We start from the raw sequence: 18,739 nt of genomic DNA, 5'->3' as shown, positions 1-18,739 counted from the left end.
CTCACCCTCTATATGCCAAGGGGAACCGAGGCGGAGAGAAAAGAAGATGGAGAGAGGACAAATTTGTTCAAAAGGGATGGGAGCCCCTATGTCCCGCCAGCCTGGGCAATCCTCAAATGTCAATTAAAGCTTTCCAGCAGAGCACCGAGCCACTTTGAATTTGCATGCAGCCGCAGGAGTGATTTGGAAACTGTTGGGGATGGGGTGGAAATCTGCATAGGTTCCCCATGACCAAAGTGGGGAGAGGAGGGCAGAGGTGGGTGGTCGGAGAGAAAGAAGGTTGGGCTCCACATCTTATGAAATACATTCAAATGAGGCAGAAACAAACCTACACAGTGACTCTGGATTTGCCTCCCTCCCTGCATTTCTGACTCTCAGCATGGAGCTGGTGCAAGTGTCTGGAAAAAGAGCAAAAGTAAGTAGATTAGTTTACAAACTGGGGCCTGGGTGGCGGCCAAGAGGCTTTCACAATTCAATTTTGCCCTGCAAAAGTGCAAAAAGTGTGCAAAGCACAATTTTCAAAAGTGTGACAAATGTGAGAAGAAAAAAACTGAACATAGGAACCGGGAAAAGAGCTGGAGTAGGACCGAGGTGTCCTCCAAGAGAGGAGAACGATTCACTGAGAGCCAAAACAAGCGACAGTGAGTACTGAAGAAGCACGTTTTGAAAAGGGAAATCCTGAGAAGGGTAAGTGAATGATATTGTAAATGAATGACCTGAGTGTAAGTGCATGATTTTGTTGATTTAATAGCAACAGCTGGTTGGTGCTGTGTTGTAATCTATGGTGAAAATGCTTTCTTGTCATTTTAGTTCCACATACTAAGAGGAAGTTCATGCATTGCCTCACAGATTTGCTAGTTACACCTGTTAGCTGAATAATAATGCACATCAAAATTGGGATGGGGGTGGGGCTAAAGAAAGGAATGCATGAATGGAAAATGATAGTAAACTGCAAGAGCCAGCTACGAAATGATTTTAGGCAGATTTCAAATTAAGCTGGAATCCCAGGAGGGTTAGGATGCAGTGCACATCCAGCCCATGGGGCAATAGCCAATGGACATTCCGTGGACAGCCAGACTTAATATCTGACAGAGGAGGCAGGAAGAACAACACAGAGACATGAGCTGCCCTAATCAAAGTAACGGAGTATGCTGAAATGGCCAAATTAACTGGGAAACTTAGAAATCAAGACCATAACAAATATAAAAAAGAATGAAAAATGTTTATTGCTTATGTACAAAATCATTGTAAGGAAGTTAATACATTAGTAGGATTTTTAAAACACTTGTAAGATTATGGAGAATATTTAAATTTGGAGATAATCAAAGATAAAGACGTTATTGACATGCATAAATTAAGACAATACAAAGGATCCCTCAACTTCCCTCTACTCCAGTCTTCTTCAACCTCAGCCCTCCAGATGTTTTGAGACTACAATCCCCATCATTCCTGACCACTGGTCCTGCTAGCTAGGAATCATGGGAGTTGTAGGCCAAAAACATCTGGAGGGCTGAGGTTGAAGAAGACTGGAGTAGAGGGAAGTCGAGGGATTTGAGTAATTCCAAAACATGGATTTAATACTATGTGAATACAGTTGTTTGAAATTTCTTATTTTATGTTTTTATTTTTACTTTAATATGATGGTTTTGTTTAATTGTAAAAATTAATAAAAATATTTATAAAAATAATAAGAAGAAGAAAGACATGAGCTGCCTTACAGTTTATATTCTTTTTATTTAAAATTGTACACCACAGCAATATGTTTAAGGAACAGTGCTAGAGAAATAGTTTGTACCAAGAGACATCCAGTGTCATACAAATGGACTTCCCTCTGCTCTCCTCCCTCTGCAATCAGCTTTGAAACAACCACGTTCAGAATTCTGCAAGCTGGAGAACTTTCCCTCACAGATGCATTACAATGCGGAACAGTCTGAAGTTCACTGTTAGAATGCTATGTCCCAGGAGGCAAATGTGTGTTCTGGGGACATTTCTTCCCAGACTTTTCTCTGTGGGTGCTCTGTAACTATGGATTACCTTCCCTTTGAGACTTCATTGGCCTCTGTCCTCCCACCCATTCACCTTTCTTTCTAGGCTGGCCGCCAGTTATGTTATCTAACTCAAAACTCAAGTCTATTCTGAGTTTCTGGCACATTAGGCAGAATCTGTGGTGTGTAATATATGAAGGAATGATATGGTCAGCACCATGTCTCATCTCATTTGATTTCTCCACTCCAGTGGCTCCAGTCCCCAGTTATGTGCCAGCTCTTCTGTTAGAGTACACCAACCACCTCAGGCAACACATGCTGAGGGACAGTGACTGCAGCTCCTTAGGTGTTCCTCCTGGTAATTCTCTTGCGTTGGAAGACAAGTGTTGGCCTGTCCCAAACTCTCAGAACTAGCCATTACAGAAATAAAATTCAGTAATGAAAGAAGCCAGTACAACTGGCTTCTGTGCATGGAATGGTGAGGGTGCCATCTTGTCCTTCGTCTTGGGCAGGAAAATGTTTTGAATTGGCTTTGGAGCAGCTGTGATCGTATAGTGGTTAGTGCTCTGCATTGTGGATTGGCCCTGCAGCCTGCTCATATACCAAACCAGCGATTTTCAGGAGTAATGAGTTGTCCTGCCAATTTGCAACAGAGAATGAATTTCCTTAGCTCCTTAACTCTCTGCTAATTGTCTTCATTTGCCTGTCTCCTCCCTTCCACCTCATATATGGGTGGGATATAGCCTTTAGCTAGTGCTATTATAATTTATCTAGGAGGATTTGGGTGTTATTTTTCAGGTGCAGGGTAATAATACCAGCTCCAAATTGAAAAGTACCCATTTATGTTGGTAGTGGTGGTGATGCAGATGCAAAGATGGGTGGCGGGTTCTCAGCATGGATGAACTGGAGTGTAGTAGTCATTGTGTTTCTAAGATGTGTGAAGCAACAGCTCGAGATTCCACTGGGTCACCCAGCAACTTTAATTCAGTGGTAGTCAATGTGGTATCCTCCAAATATTGTTGGGCTACATCTACCATCAGCCCTAGACGATATGACCAATGCCATGGACGGTGCAAGATGGAGTCCAACATCTGGAGGGCACAGGATCAGTTGCCCCTACTCTAAACCCTAAAGAATATGCAAGCCATGTGAACAACTAACCTTTTCATATGACTGCAAATATGACTGTATAACACTATGACTGTTCATAGTGAATTGCTTTGTTGTCAGCCTCCAGACTCACAGAAAGCTATAAGCAGCAGATTATCAGATTTGCAGAGGAACAGCCTCTTGGATCCAAAGTTGCAGGGAGGTCCTAGAAGTAACATGTAGAAGATAGGAATGTAGCACATTTTTCACAGCCAATGTGAAATGATATTAAGGTGGCAAGTGTTGTGGGAAGAGCTTTAGTCTGAAAGCCATAGCCAGGGATATCCAAAAGCTGAAATATGTTTAGATTGTACTTAAGAAAACTTAATTCCCAGGAAGTTTGTCCCATTGGACTCTGAACTGTATGAAGGATTACCTACAGAGTACTACTGTTTCAGGGATGTAGAGCTGGAAGCAGAACGGATAAATCTGCTCTAGTTTTGTGGGTTCAGAGTAATTTTTTCCTCCTCCTTTCCTTTCCACCACAAGGAAAGTCATGTTTCAGTCTAAATGCACAGGGAATCAATCATTCAAAGCCTGTATAGATCATGAATCAAAACCATTTTGCTATTGAAGACTATGGGTGACCGGCTGGTCCTTGAACTAGTTGCATGTTAGTTAATATCATTGGGGAAAAGTCACCCTGCGATGGTCTGAACTGAACCCCTGATGATAATGCCATTAACTCATGATAGTGCCATTTCTCTGAAGAAAGAGTTTCAGCCATTGGAAAGTGTTGTGTTTTAGACAGTGAAGAATATGCTTGCTGGAGGGATATTCTGCTTGCTATTTCATTCTCATGGACCTCAAAGGTCATCCAGTCCAAACCACAGCTGAGGCAGATTGTCAGGAAGGTTTGCTGATGTTGTTACTGTTTTTATAGTCGCACCACTGTTTATGATCTCTCTGGATTCTTTCTTTTTCAGATGTCGATCTCGGACTCCGTGCTCTCCTTCTATCAAATGGTTTCCCGTAGAAAAAGAATAACAGCCGGTGCCTGTAGAGAATCGAACTTGCGTCGCTGCCTTTCCACCTCGGACTTAGTGGCTCTGGGTGTGGGCAGTACTTTGGGTGCAGGGGTGTATCTCTTGGCAGGGGAAGTAGCCAAGACCAGCGCGGGCCCCAGTATCATCATTTCCTTTCTGATTGCTGCTCTGGTGTCCATCCTGGCAGGATTGTGTTATGCTGAGTTTGGAGCCCGGGTGCCTTTGACCGGATCAGCTTATCTCTACAGCTATATAACAGTTGGAGAGCTGTGGGCATTCGTCACTGGTTGGAACCTGCTGCTCTCCTATATAATTGGTATAAACAAGTTTTGGGCTTCTGTGTTTTGACATCTACAGTGTGGTTTCATTGATAAGCCAAAGAGATGGGCCTAAGAAATAATAACTAGGTAGGCAGAACTTTTTTTAAAAAAAGTTGATGTGAGTTGAATTTGTAGCTCAGAGCATGTGTTATGCATGCAAAAGGTTCCAGGTTCAGAGTCTGGTATTTCCAGTAAGGCTGTGAAAGGTCCCATTCTTAATCCCTGGAGCACTGTTGACAGTCAAGAGAAGGGTCTAAGTCAGCTTCATCTGAATGGTTCAGACAACCACATCCACTCATGCCCATTTCATCACTGGAAAACTTGGGTGGCATTCAATTAACTTTTTCTGTTAGTTCAAGGATTAGTGCTAGGGCAAGGGGATGTGTGCCCCCACACTATCCCCAGATCTTCTCTGGAGGCTTGGGAGAATCCGCAGAACAAATTCAGGGGAGAGAACGAGAGAACGTTCTGCTGCAGGAGAAATCCTTGCACTGACGGACTGTTCACCTAAGCACAATGTTGAACGCAACCCCTAGACTACACACAGTGTGGATGGGGAAAAAATGCTGCATCTCCTGTCAAGAAATGGTCCCCTATTTCTTTTGGGCCTCAGTGAATTTAGTCTGTGGTTTTCCAGCGATGTGATGGGCGCGAGAACTTCCACTACCAATCATTAGCAGCCAGTCATTTATTCATTTGAAATAAGGATTAGCACAAAACCATGAAGAATCCATATGCGAATACAAAATGGCAGTAGAGGAGAATAGGTTAGTATATACTTATTTAAGATGACCACCCTCCAATGTGATACAGTGACAGGACATCTCTCATGCAGAGGTGTGTTTTTTTACTGCAAATAATGTGGTCATTTAAGACACATATTTATCTGACACATTTTGTAACCTGTCCTGATCCAATGAAGGTCAGTATAGAAATGTTTTGAATGATAAAATAAAATCCTGTCAATGTCTGATAGCTAAATGTTGCTGCTCATTTGACTTCTAAGGAGATCTTATATGATAGGAGAGCTTCCACTGCAAGTTCAAATCATGGTGGGTGCATCATTCCCAATTGGCAAAAAAGTGGGTTGAGTAATAGCACACTTAAGCTTTTTATTTTGTACTTGTTATTTGGCATAACATAGGTGATGTGTCGTCTGGACTGTCAAAAATGCAGTGTTCCCTATAAAAGCAGGATGAGCATAAAAACTGCCCCCCCCCCACATAAACTGAGATGAAAAGACAGAATGAGGAAAAAGAATTATGCAGCCAAGGGGTGAAATGGGTGAGCACGGAGGCAAGAAGAAAGACATGCTCTTTGTAGTGTCATATATAATGTATGTGCTGCCCACACAGCAGTTTAAGGCTGACATACTTCCTTTGAAAGAGAGTGCTAAAAGGGCACAGCTTCATAGTACACAATGGACATCTTATACCTGAGAATGCTGTTGTTTTGCATGGACTATCAGAGGTCCATAAACCTTGAAAAGCTGATACTTTATACCTGTGTACATGGAACAGTACATAGGGCCCTGCAATATCCCTTATTTTTAAGGCTCGATGTACTGTACCCATATTTGGCAGTGTTATCTTTAAACTGGCTGATTCTCTACAGGTACCTCCAGTGTAGCCAGAGCATGGAGTGCTACTTTCGATGAGCTCCTGGGCAAACGGATCAGCACCTTTTTCAGCACCCATATGGCCATGACCTCTCCAGGACTAGCTGAATACCCTGATATCTTTGCTGTTTGCCTCATTGTCCTACTGACAGGTATGCTTGTACTGATTTTTATTATATTTTTACTATTGTAAGGATCCTTGAAACCCACCCTGCACCAATTTTATTGGAGATTGCCCATTAAAGTTTATACATGCAAGGAGTTTTTTTCTTCCCACCATGGGCTTAATGCAACTGTGACAAATTGGTTTTGAATAATAGTAGCATCTCAGTATAGTTTCCAAACCCTGTAATTGTCACCCACAGTAGGGTCGGGGGAGAAATTAACTTCGGTTTGCATTTAGCTTACCTAATTCACATTTTCAGACACAATAAGCCCAATTCTGAAACAATACCCAATTTGCACTTTCTGAAGCCATTCATGAGCACAGCAATCCTTTGAAATTCACACTTATCCAAATTTTGCAGTGCAGTTCTCCAGCCAAGTAATGTGAACAACAATGTGTGTGTATAAATGCATACGCATGAATGACAATAACATCCAAGATGCATTATATATGGGGAAATTGCCTTTCAAAAAGGTAAAATTGCATATAAAAATGTTTATAGTAGGAAAAATTCTCGCAGAAATGCTTATTAATTTTCCTGAGAATTTCTTCTTAAAAGACATATGCAAACTTGCGGGAATGTGGCAAACTGAATTTAAGATTGGAAAAATGACAAACTGAGAGAAACCAAAACTGGCCTATTCACCCATCCCTACCAACAGGTCTTTTGCATTTACTCTGTTGCTGTCTTTCTTGTTTCTGCTGGACTTGTCACTTGTTCTTTAACAGTTCTCCATGGTTTCAAGCTAGGGTCTTTCTCAGCCTTACCTGAGCTTGCCAAGAATTGAACATGGGACCATCTTCATGCAAAGTCCAGTAGTAAAGGACTAGAGGACATGCTTTGTGGAGCCAGTGTGGTGTAGTGGTTAAGAGCGGTAGACTTGTAATCTGGTGAACCGGGTTCGCTTCCCCGCTCCTCCACATGCAGCTGCTGGGTGACCTTGGGCTAGTCACACTTCTCTGAAGTCTCTCAGCCCCACTCATCTCACAGAGTGTTTGTTGTGGGGGAGGAAGGGAAAGGAGAATGTTAGCCGCTTTGAGACTCCTTTAGGTAGTGATAAAGCGGGATATCAAATCCAAAACTCTTCTCTTCTTCTTCTTTCCATGCAGAAGGTCTAATATTCAATTCTTGGCAAGTTCAGGTAAGGCTGGGAAACACCCCTGCTCTCAGATTTTCCATATGGTACAAGCAATTGCTCATATCTACTGTACTTTTCAAAGGACACTGCCTCAGGCCTCCATCCATAATAGTTGTGAGGCCCAAGCAATGAGAAATTGTATCCATTGACTCCTTAGGTCTCCTCTCAGTTGGGGTAAAAGAATCCACCACAGTGAATAAAGTCTTCACAGCTGTCAATGTGCTCGTCCTTCTATTCATTATAATAAGTGGATTTATCAAAGGGGACCTGAAGAATTGGAAGATGAGCAAGAATGATCTGTTAATGACTGCTGCCCTCAGATTTAGGTAAGAGAATGGCTACACAAGCTCTTGGGCTGCAGTAAACACAGGCCACGCGGGTTATATTTCTACAGAGGTTACAAATTATTTAAATATCTATTTGCTGTCCTTTCATGAAATCCCCAAACAGCTACCTGACTTTGCCTAACGGTAGGACGGATCCATGTCCACCTACCATTTTCCTGCCTCCTTTGCTATACCTGTCTACCAACTATATCCAATCAGATTCTTCTGACATTGACTTCCTTTATGTCACCTTCCTTGACAGGAACCAATCTGACAATGGAACTTGGGACTTTGGGGCTGGAGGGTTCATGCCCTATGGCTTCAGTGGGACCTTAGCTGGAGCTGCTACCTGCTTCTATGCTTTCATTGGGTTTGACTGCATTGCGACTACAGGTAAGCAAGAAAGGAGACAAATACAAAATGTCCATGACTGATAACCCCATCTGGCAGCTAATAAAGAAAGGAGAAAATATCTATTCACCTCACAAGGGAGCCAGTTGTTATTAAAGCTCTCCTGTGTCCATTTCCCCTCCTAAGAGGAGTGGAATGTGTTGTGACTTAGGCATTGCTGTTGTTGGAACAGAAACCCACAGGCAATCCTTTTGGAATAACCGAAGCACCACGTAAATCTTTGCTTAATCTCTACAGTGACAAGTTAACCATACTCGTGTGAGACAATGTGTGGATTTCAGAATGATGTGTGTTTATGTTTACTAGGGGAAGAAGTAAAGAACCCCAGAAAAGCCATCCCAATGGGGATTGTTCTCTCTCTGCTCATCTGCTTCTTAGCCTATTCCGGTGTTTCAGCTGCCTTGACCCTGATGATGCCTTACCACCTTTTGGACACCATGAGCCCTCTGCCAGTGGCTTTTGAATACAATGGATGGAGCATGGCCAAATATGCTGTGGCTGTGGGGTCTCTCTGTGCTCTGACCACCAGGTAAGGACAGGATGTGCAATTTTCACCATGCTTGCATTTTAAGGATATAAGAAGAATGTTGCTGGATCAGACCAAGGGTCCATCTAGCCCAACAGTCTGTTTCCAGCAGAGGCCAGAGAGATGCTTCCAGGAAGCTCATATACAGAGCATAGAAGCAACACCCCTCTTCCCCACTGTTTGCTCCCCAATTAGTGATATTTAGAGGTTCTGTTTATCTAACATGATGACTAATTGACCTTGATAGACTGATGCTCTATGAAGTCATCTAATTCACTTCCAGGGCTGTCACTGTATCCTGCGGCAGTAAGTTTTATAAATTAATGGTACCTTTTGTACCTTTTGGATCAGTGTAATTAGCTGACTCCACACATTAGTATTATAAGGGAAAAACACAGTAATCTTCCCTCTCTCATTTTCTCTCTATATATAATTCATAATTTCATAAAACTCTACTATCATGCCTGCCCTTGGATCCTCTTTCTACAAAGCTCTGGTCCTCTGGGTCATAAAGATTTCTGTTTTATGATGATGATAATCATAACATCTCTTTGCGTGTCAGGCATGTTTTGTGCACCAGCTACCAAGGTGCAAGCGTGATTTCACTCATGAGCAGAGATGGAGCTTTGGGGTACAATGAACTCCTAAGGCATTGGTTTGACCTCAAGATCTACAGATCTACACCACTTTGATAATAGCAATTAATAGTTGTAAGACTCATTTCGACTGAAGCACCAGGTAGATCCTGGAAATGTGTTCTCTATGCTTGATAAAGGTCTGCTTTATTGTTTGTAATGCAAGGTCTCTTGTACATCTTGTTGTACAAGAGTCGGGTAAAGAAAAGGAAGAAGAGGCTATGATCTTGAGAATTTTCTTCACTTTCTCTGCCTTCTTGTGTAGCTTGCTAGGTTCTATGTTCCCGATGCCACGGATTTTATTTGCTATGGCCAGGGATGGACTCCTCTTCCAATCTTTGGCCAAAGTGAGCAGCCGACAGAGCCCAGTGATTGCAACTCTGGTGTCTGGAGCTGTTGCAGGTATGCATGGAAAAAGGCTCTAACATTAATTAGACCTCAGAATGAACCTGCCAGTAGACAATGGACTAAGAATCCTACTTTGGACTTGATCTAGTTTAAATATGAAATAAGGAACCTAAGAAGACCCCTGCTGGGTCATATTTGGGTGCACACATAGTCCAAAGCAAGTATGGTCAATGTTGTGTCCTCCAGATGTTGTCGGACTCCAGTTCCCATCAGCACCATTCACTGTGGTCAGTTGTCAGGGATGATAGGATTTGGAGTCAATAAACATCTGGAAGGCACCATATTGGTTTTCCCTGCTTAAAGGCAATACTAGTTGCTTTAAAAAAATGTCTAGAAACGGGACATTAGGCTAGCATTTCACCACAGAGCAGGTCAGCCTGTTAGACTGCAAGAGTTCCTTGACCTTCCCCATGCCAGAATCAGGTGGATTCCAAGGTGTATCTCCATATGCTTGTAAAATGCAAGCTTTTCATTAGCGACTAGGGCCTGTTCCCCTGCTTGCTTTGCTCACCAGCATTATCTATTCCCACAACCCACCAACCCTCCCACCTCAACCCCTTCCTCCTCCCTTCACACTTGGCCAACTTCTCCTGCCGCTATACCTAAACTACTCCCATCCACCCCAGGCATAATTCCTTGCCTCTCTTTGATCACATCTCCATCCTCTGGGTCCCTCTTCCTCACCTTGCCTTGGCTGCCTCCTGCTCACCTGCCTGCATCACCACCCTCTGGTTCCTTCCTTCTCTCCTTGCCCTGCATATCTGTCCTCTGGATCCCTCCTCCTCTCTTCTCCTCACTTGCGCCACCTGCCTGCCTGATGGTCTGGCAGCTCATCACACTGAAGTTTGCAGTGCCACTTGTCTGTGACTTCCTTATAATTTTATATATTAGAGAGAAACAGAAAGAGACTCCAGCCAATACTCTAACACCTTCTCCTCATGAAGAATGAATCCATTGAGCCATTTTTGTGGTTCCTTTCTAATTGTGATGGCCTGGAAATCCGATTCAGAGGCTGAACCGGAGGAATCCCAGCCTGCACAGGAGTCCCCGCCTCCAGGGCTGGCTGAACTGGGGCAGGGCCTTGATTCTGAAGCGCCTGCACCTGTGCCGGATCCTCAGGAGCAGGCACCAGGTGAATCCACTCTGGCTCCGGAGGTGGTTGAGGACTCAGTGCCTACAGGGCCCAGTAACCCTTCAGCCTCTCCTGAACTGCAGAGGCTCAGGGCAGAGAGGCAAATGGAACTGGTTTCTCCCAGGAGGAGTGCTCGCCTTAAGGCCAGGAGAGGCGGGTCTCCTAGGGGCCGGGACCGCCCCTGGCCTCAGAGAAGATAAAGGCCAGTCAGCCCGGTCCCAGGTTGCGGGAGCAACGTCGTTGAAGAGCTGTTTCGGCCAGCACCCAGTCCAGTTCCCCCAGAGTTTCTGTCCTTGCCTGGCTCCTCGCTGTGGACCCCGCTTCGGCCGTGGAGGACTGTCTGCCAAACCTCGACTCAGGTCCTGGACCTCTCCCCACGGTAACCTCCCCCCTGGACCAGCACACTAATGTTGTCTGGATTGAATAAGGACAAGGTAAAGCAATCATTTAAATGCTCCTTGTTATAACTTCATATCTCTGTTTCAAGGAGATTGCACTGGAGTGCCACACTGGGCACATGAGAGACCACTTAGGTGTACCTTCCACATTTAGCTTGATGAAATGCTGTAGCTGACAAAAAAGTCACTATGGATGGATTTCTTTTCTTTTTCTCTTTTTTTCTAAACAAGATTATGTAAATTGTCCCTCTGTCAGGATGCTGTCAGCAGCTCCCAGCTGGTTGCCCAGGAAGCAGAAAGACGAGGAAAAGTTTCTTACCGTCCTTTTTTATTCAGTATTTACAGAGAGAGGCTATAGAACCCAGCCTCTTGGATAATGGTGATGTCCCAAGTAAATCTCCACCCCGCCCCCCGTCTCGCCCACTTCCTCATTCGTCACTTCTACGTGTGCTGCCCTCTGTCTTTGAGCTCGTTGCTCTCCTACTTTTAAGGCTTTCCGGGTTCTGGGAGAGGGAGGGGCTGGGATGCTTTCTAATGACACCATGCCAGCCAGCTGCTGTTCCGATTGTGCCTCCTCCTCCTCCTCTCCCATTATTTCCCAGCTTTTCCCCTCATCTGCCTCTGAGCTATGATGTCCCAGAAACCACTGTTGTAAATCTATACTGTCTTCCTCTTTTTCCTCCTTGGGAGGGTCAGGATGGGGAGGCAGTCTCCACCATTCCTCCTCCACCCAGTCCCTGACCCCCTCGTTGAAAGGAGGTCCCCAGACCTGTACTCTCCTTGACGGGAGGGAAGTTCGCTGGGAAAGGGTTTCTGCAGGAGACCGTATCTTCATCTACAAGGCTACAAGAATTAGCAGAAAATATTTGGTGGTGTTTTCTACAGGCCCTCTTCCTTCTTCTCACAGGTTTAATGGCTTTCCTTTTTGATCTGAGGGCCTTGATTGATATGATGTCCATTGGGACATTGCTGGCCTACACACTAGTAGCTGTCTGTGTGCTTCTCCTCAGGTAATGAGTTGTTCGTTATTTATTTCTCTCTGATGCAGATATGGAGTGCTCATCATGACAACATCCCATTGTAATATAAATGTCATTCCAGAGAAGTAGCTTCATTGGTCTGTTTTACTTTTTTAAAAAAAGATCCTCCACCTATTGTAGGATAAATAAAACACCTTCTGGAGCTGGCTTCTGAGGTAGCTATGGTGAAAATGGAAGCAGGGCAGTCTTTATTCCAGATTAGTTAATCTAGAATACATGTCTGCGGCTCTTTCCATTATCAACACTGTCTGCACTCACCACTGGCATGAGATCTCCAACAGGCTACCCCTGATGAAATGCAGGGGAAATCAAAATTGGCTGGGTAGAATTTCAAACCATACTAGACTAGCTTCTATTTTACACATTTTAAACAGCCATGGCATTAATTCAGGGCAGGCCCTTGCCATACTGACAGTGATGCAATTGTTTAGCAGCTGTTTTGTCTGCTTTGTAGCAATTATCTCCTTAAAACTAGTAAGATATCATTGGGAACAGCCTTTGGATTTCTCAACCACTCGCACAAGTAGATGATAAAAGAAGAGAGAACAATTCATCATAAAAGAGATTATTCAATCACAAGGCACAGTCTGCAAGGCCTCCTTTGGCATCTCTTTGTTCAGAATCTTGTTGCATGTGAGTGAATGTCATCTTTACCTTCTTTCTTTGAGCTGGACATTCTTGGAAACCTTGCACTGCCAAGACCACTTCTACCGTCAGCCAGGGATGCTGCAGATTCCACTGACAAAGCAATCTGGACAAAAGGCAGATACTAACTGATGTGTTCATTGATGTTTAACTTGCTTTGCAGGTACCAACCTGATCCCAGCTCCCTTGGCCCACCAGAAAAGAAAGGTCAAAGCAGAATACCTTGGGTGGACCTCCTCATCCATCCTCAGATGATCCCGAACCAGAGTTCCTCCACATTAGTGTCCCATTCTGTGCTTGTCATTGGTGAGTATTGGAGCATCAGTTGGAGGGGGGAATGCAGTTTGCATTTACAGGCAAACTTGCCTGATTCAAGCTTTGGGAAATGATACCTGGCCGCTGTAAAAAATTGCACTTCTTTGAATTTTGCAGTGTATACAAGTTATGCAATGGCCAAGTAATGTATACATCAATGCATTAGGTAATGGAAAATAAAAATATTAGGAAAATGTGCTTTGTAACAAATGTGTATATGAGGCAACTTTGCATTTAAAAAGTTACTATTAGAAGAAAATTCTCACTGAAAAATGCAGGTGAACTTTCATGAGGGTGTAACGAAAGGAATCACAAACTGATGTGGAAATTGAACTTCAGATTGGAAAAAATAAGAAATGAGGTCTTGAAGTTAAGGGAGCAGGGTGAAACCAAGCAAGGAGCTGTTAACTATAAAGAATCGCCCTGCTTAGTTATTACAGACCTCACTTGAAACAAGCACAACTAACCGGTTCATAACATTATCCGGTCAACTGAGCCTTGCCTTTTTGATTAGTTCTCTTCCAGTGCACTTCTTGTGGTGCATGGGGTGGTCTTTTGTTCCAGGAAGATGCCCCCTGCTTCCTCACAGCATGGTTTTCAGAGTCCATTTTCTCTCCAGCTGTCCTAGTCTGCATCACATGTGTGCTGAGCACAGCAGGACTGCCATGTTTGTTATCTGGAGGTGCCTGGTGTGTCACCTGCCTTGTTCTCCTCTTCCTGGGAATATTGGTGGCATCCCTAATCATCTGGAGGCAGCCACACAACCAGAAGACAGCAGACTTCACAGTAAGGAAGAGACTTCTTAATTGACACTGCCTAGCAAGCCTCATGACTATGTTTGACATGTTGTGAATGTTCATGGGAAGCATGCATCTACCTGGGAGTAACTCAACACATAGGATTGCACTATGAGGGTGTGTAGAGAAATACCTGTCAACAGGGGGTTTTCTCTGTGGGGTGAGATCCGCTTCTTACCACCTTTGCTTCTGACCTGAGGGCTATTTATCTGCTCCTCATTATCCTCCTCTTCCCAATGCAGCCTGTGTAGCGTGTGTGTGTGTGTGCGTGTGTGTGCACGCCAGCTTGCCAATATCCTCCTTAAATTGTGGTAAACTGCGCACAGCACTCCAGGTGTGGGAGTACTTTTCTCCCTGCATGCTCTCTCAGAGTTACCAAGGGCCTTAATAGGGAATAATATTCTTTTTGTACCGTTCATGTATAATCTCAAAATATCTCTGCACTCATTTAGGTTCCGTGTCAGCCATTCTTGCCCATCCTCAGTGTCCTGGTCAATAGCTACCTAATGGTCCAACTCAGCGGTGACACCTGGCTTCGGTACATGGTGTGGATGGCTATTGGTAAGCCTTTAAGAAATGTGCCACAATTCAGGGAACTTCAGGAAATAATAATGATTTGGAAAGTAAGTGTCTTCTGAATTTATTATAAGGCAGTGCTACCTAGCTCGTATCCAGACTAATACAAGATGGGCATCAGGTTTGGCAGTGCCCTGACCACCACGGTGGGTGTGTTTGGACCCCCTACCCTTCCTTCTTTTGCCAGGATTAGGCAGCACAGCAGCAAAGATGCTGGTCTAGCTGCTGAACCAACCATTGCATTTTCTAATATTTTGCTCCTTCTCATGGAATTGGTTCATGCATACATGCTGGTCACTTGATGACTACAGTATCAGCACTGTAGCAGACCTGAGGTGCAGCCAAGCAGCAGGGTATGTAAATTATATAAAACTGATGTGTTTAAATGGTCCACCATTGATCTAATTCTAGAGCTGTCACATCACACTGCATTGCCTCAAATACAGTGCTTTTCAACAGAGATAGTTCAGATGTTCAACAAGGCAAGCCAGTCAGCAAGTGCTGAGTAACTAAGAGAAATCAAATTAAATCCATTTATGTGTGACTTAGTCGGTGAAGGAATTTATGCCTAGAAAATGACAGTTACAGAAGAGCATTTCATCTGTAGGCTAAATCAGGGGTAGCCAACAGGGTGCCCTCCAGACTTTGTGGACTACAACTCCCATAATCCCCTGGCATTGCCCATGCTGATGGGGCTGACGGGAGTTGTAGTCCAAAACATCTGTAGGGCACCAAGTTGGCTAACCTGAGCTAAATGTCCTGATGTGTTTTCAAATGAAAGAGCTTTCTCTAATACGGATATATTTGCGAGGGGGAGGGTCTCTCTGAGGCATTGTTGGTTCACCTTGTCCTCTTATGTGCTGTAGGCTTCCTAATTTACTTTGGCTACGGGATCCACCACAGTGCAGAGAGATCCAGCCACCAAGATCCATCCCCAGAAAAGACAAAGCAGGCAACAAGTGACGTGGATCCAGCTGTCACCTGGGAAAAATAACTCTGTGGTGTGGAGCAACTATCTTCCCTGGTGAAAGGACTTCATAAGAATGGGATTTCACCCTTCCCTTAACTATCTATAGATGTGTCTATTTATAGCACTCCAACCTGGTGCTCTCCAGATGTTTTGGGCAACAACTCCTATCAGCTCTGGCAGTGCAGCTATACGTGCCGGGATTAATGGGAGTTGTAGTCCAAAACACCTGGAAGGTATGAGGTTGAGGAAGGCTACTCTTGAGCGAAACAAATAATTGGATACTCACAGTTAAGTAATGCATGCAATTCATATCCATTGGCTGAGCAGGTGTAGCATCGTGGCTGAGTTCACCAACAAGCTGAGTTATTGGATGAATGGAACAAGGTTCACTGGTGCAACGGGACTTTCCCCCCACCCCCTAAAACTGCTCTGCAGGGTTTGGGGAAGCCACAGAACAGGTTTAATGGGGAGAAGTCCCATTGCACAAGTGGATCTTGTTCTGTACCCCCATTTAGCATGGTTTCGTTAGACAAGCTGCAGTTCCCACAGCTTTGCTCCTCGCCTCCCCAAATCTGCAATGTGGGGATAATGGCAATAACAGTGGCACATCTGGTTGTGCAGGTTTATAAGCTATTCAGGAAGTTTCCCTGCTGCCCAGTTGGCATTGGCCTTCCAAGGTATGGAGGGTAGCTGAGCTGGCAGCAGAGACACCTCTGATGGGCCACATCCCCTCACTCCCTCCTGTGATTCTAATCACATGGGGGAAGCTGAATACCCAAAGGGAACTCCATCTAGAGCCCCGTACCAAATACACACACTTCATAAAGGCAATCAAATGGATGGCAGACCCGGCCAATACCTGGCAACGGGTCTTTCCTAGGGCTACCACTTTCCAGTGAGGCTTAGCAAAATCCTGACTGGACATACCTGAAAAAGAGGGGGATCTGCTCTTCCTCATGTTCCAGAGAGGGCAAAGCTGGGCACTGTAGTTTATCCCAAGTTTATGCACAACAGACCTCTGTCTTCCACTGCTCACCCAGTTTTGCTTGCTGAAATTTGAAATGCGCTTTATCCTGCAGAAGTGTCTGTAGTTGTGCATTCCTTGTGGTTTGGGAGCAAACAATGCTAAAGTTGCGACAAACTTTGTTTAGACCATCTTTTACAAATTCCCCATTTTCACTCATCTAAAACTAATAAAAAGGAACTTTTATTGTTGCTATCATTTATTATCTTACAATTAATTGATAAAAGTCACAGCTTATTTATTGAATCATGCTTGCGCACGAACTAATTTGCTCAGAAGCAGGTTGCTGCAGGTGCTTAAGTATCACAGGTTTTCCTGAAGTTACTCGCAGAATGGTGGTGCAACATGCCATTATTTACTTCAGTCTGTTGCTTGTGATGTGCCAAAAAATTTTCCTGTATTTTTTGTAACCATTGCCCCATCAGTTAATGAGCAAATATATTGCTACCATTTAACCTTCTGTTCTATTCATGCTCAATACCATTACAAATACTGACTTTGGGTGCGTTCAGGTGTCATTCTACAACACTTGCCAAATTTTGATGATCCTAATGGTTTGTTTTAGACCAGGGGTGTCAAACTCAAATTCATCGGGGGCCGCACCAGCAGTTTGGTCACCCTCAAAGGGCCGGTTGTATCGGCCTAAAATATTTGAGCAGGCTGAGACCCCTGAAGTTGATGGGCTTTTACCGTATTTTTCGCTCTATTGGATGCACCGGACCACAGGACGCACCTAGTTTTTACAGGGGAAAATCAAGGAAAAAAATATTATCCCTCCCCCCCAGCCCCAAAGAGCAACGGACAGGCTGCGTGCAGCCTGTCTGCTTCTCCCAGAGCTTCTCGGGGCTGCGGGGGAAGCCCGGGTTCCCCCACCAGCCCCAAAGAGCAAAGAAGCCAAGACAGCGCACGGGATCCATAGCCGCGCAACCTCTCCAGCCAGGAGCTAAACCTCTCCAGCGCGGCTAAAAAAGAAGAAGACAAGGCAGTGAGCGCGATCCATCCCACTCACTGCCCTGGCTTCCTCTTTAGCCTTGCGCAGCATCTTTAGTCTTGCGCAACGGGATGGATTGCGCCCGCTGTCCACCGGGGCTGGACTAGATGACTCCTGGGGTTCCCTTCCAACCCTGCAATTCTATGACCTCGGAAGGTGTTTGGGGTCTCCACCACTGGAGGCTTTTAAGCAGCGGTTGGGGGACCATCTGTCTGGTGTTCTTTAGCTGTGATTCCTACATTGTGAGGGGGCTGGGCTAGATGACCCTCGGGTGGCCCTCCCAACTCTATACAGTCCTACAGTTCTGCAGCAGGAGATCCACAGCCACTTAGAATCATAGAATCATAGAGTTGGAATAGACCACAAGTGTCATCAAGTCCAACCCCCTGCCAAGTAGGAAACACTATCAGAGCACTTCATACAATGCCCACACCATCCGAGCACTTCACACAATGCCCACCATCAGACCACTTCACACAATGCCCACTCCCAATTTTCATCTGAGAGACATGTGGCTTCAGTGTCTAGGCAGGTACCCCCCTACCTGCCACACTTCCCCCACCCCACTTAAGCTAAGGGAATTCCTGCCCAGAGAAGCTCCCAGGTGAGGCAAGGGTTAAGATCTACCTCTGGTAGATCTCTTGCGGCTGGAGAGGCACGCAAGGCTAAAGAGGAAGCCAGGGCAGTGGGATGGATCGCGCTCGCTGCCCTGGCTTCCTCTTTAGCCTTGCTAAGCCTCCCCCCCCCCCCCGAGAGGCGCGCAAGTCTAAAGAGGAAGCCAGGGCAGCGAACGGGATGGTTTGTATGTGTGGTTTCTCATTTAGTGTGCATGAAGCCAGCGACACAGAAAACCGAGAGAGTTTATAACAAATCAGTTTTTAAATTCTGAAAAATATATATCTGAAGGCTCTTTTTTGATCTGGTCAAATGGAAATCCAGATAAGAAATAGGGGCGGGATTCACTTCATTGAGTCCAGTCAGAGAAAGCCCTGCTTTGCTTGCTAAAAAGGAATTTCCCCTGCCTCCACCTGTACCCAGGAGTGCGAGGGAAAGGAGGATCGTTCCATCTGGCCAGCTGCAATGCTTGCAACAATGAGTTGTTCACCATGGTGTGACGTTTAATTTCACCTTAGATATTTATGTCCCAGACTCCCAGTTGTATAGTCACAGCAATATACTGGT

The 18,739-nt window shown here is 44.8% G+C and overlaps 1 protein-coding gene across 8 annotated transcripts; it reads left to right on the top strand.

The window, feature by feature from the left end:
* Positions 1-280: 280 nt before the first annotated feature.
* LOC308582554 (cationic amino acid transporter 2-like) lies at positions 281-16,764 on the top strand. 8 transcript variants are annotated; one of them, XM_081185769.1, is made up of 13 exons: positions 1,962-2,008; positions 4,061-4,187; positions 4,308-4,436; positions 6,055-6,210; positions 7,521-7,689; positions 7,952-8,082; positions 8,407-8,629; positions 9,527-9,663; positions 12,107-12,209; positions 13,048-13,190; positions 13,819-13,985; positions 14,449-14,557; positions 15,439-16,764. In XM_081185769.1, the coding sequence occupies exons 1-13, from the start codon at positions 1,970-1,972 to the stop codon at positions 15,564-15,566; spliced, it is 1,761 nt and encodes a 586-aa protein (XP_081041895.1). In that variant the 5' UTR covers positions 1,962-1,969; the 3' UTR covers positions 15,567-16,764. The 8 variants fall into 8 exon arrangements, with proteins under 8 accessions (XP_081041890.1, XP_081041895.1, XP_081041894.1 ...); XM_081185768.1 differs by having other exon boundaries at positions 4,061-4,196; XM_081185764.1 differs by lacking the exon at positions 1,962-2,008 and adding an exon at positions 281-415 and having other exon boundaries at positions 4,061-4,436.
* Positions 16,765-18,739: the final 1,975 nt, after the last annotated feature.

This window comes from Podarcis bocagei (genome assembly GCF_964188305.1).
Source record: "Podarcis bocagei genome assembly, chromosome: 2".
Lineage (NCBI taxonomy): Eukaryota > Metazoa > Chordata > Lepidosauria > Squamata > Lacertidae > Podarcis > Podarcis bocagei.
The sequence above is the reverse complement of the archived record's forward strand: the minus strand, read 5'-3'. Positions and strand labels throughout refer to the sequence as shown.

Bases quoted from the DNA above. Each gene is read 5' to 3' on its own strand.
- LOC308582554 (XM_081185763.1), top strand. From the start codon at position 1,970: ATGTGTGTTCTGGGGACATTTCTTCCCAGACTTTTCTCT. The intron at 2,009-4,060 runs GTGGGTGCTCTG...TTTCTTTTTCAG, and splicing joins TTCTTCCCAGACTTTTCTCT to ATGTCGATCTCGGACTCCGT. The intron at 6,211-7,520 runs GTATGCTTGTAC...TTGACTCCTTAG, and splicing joins CCTCATTGTCCTACTGACAG to GTCTCCTCTCAGTTGGGGTA.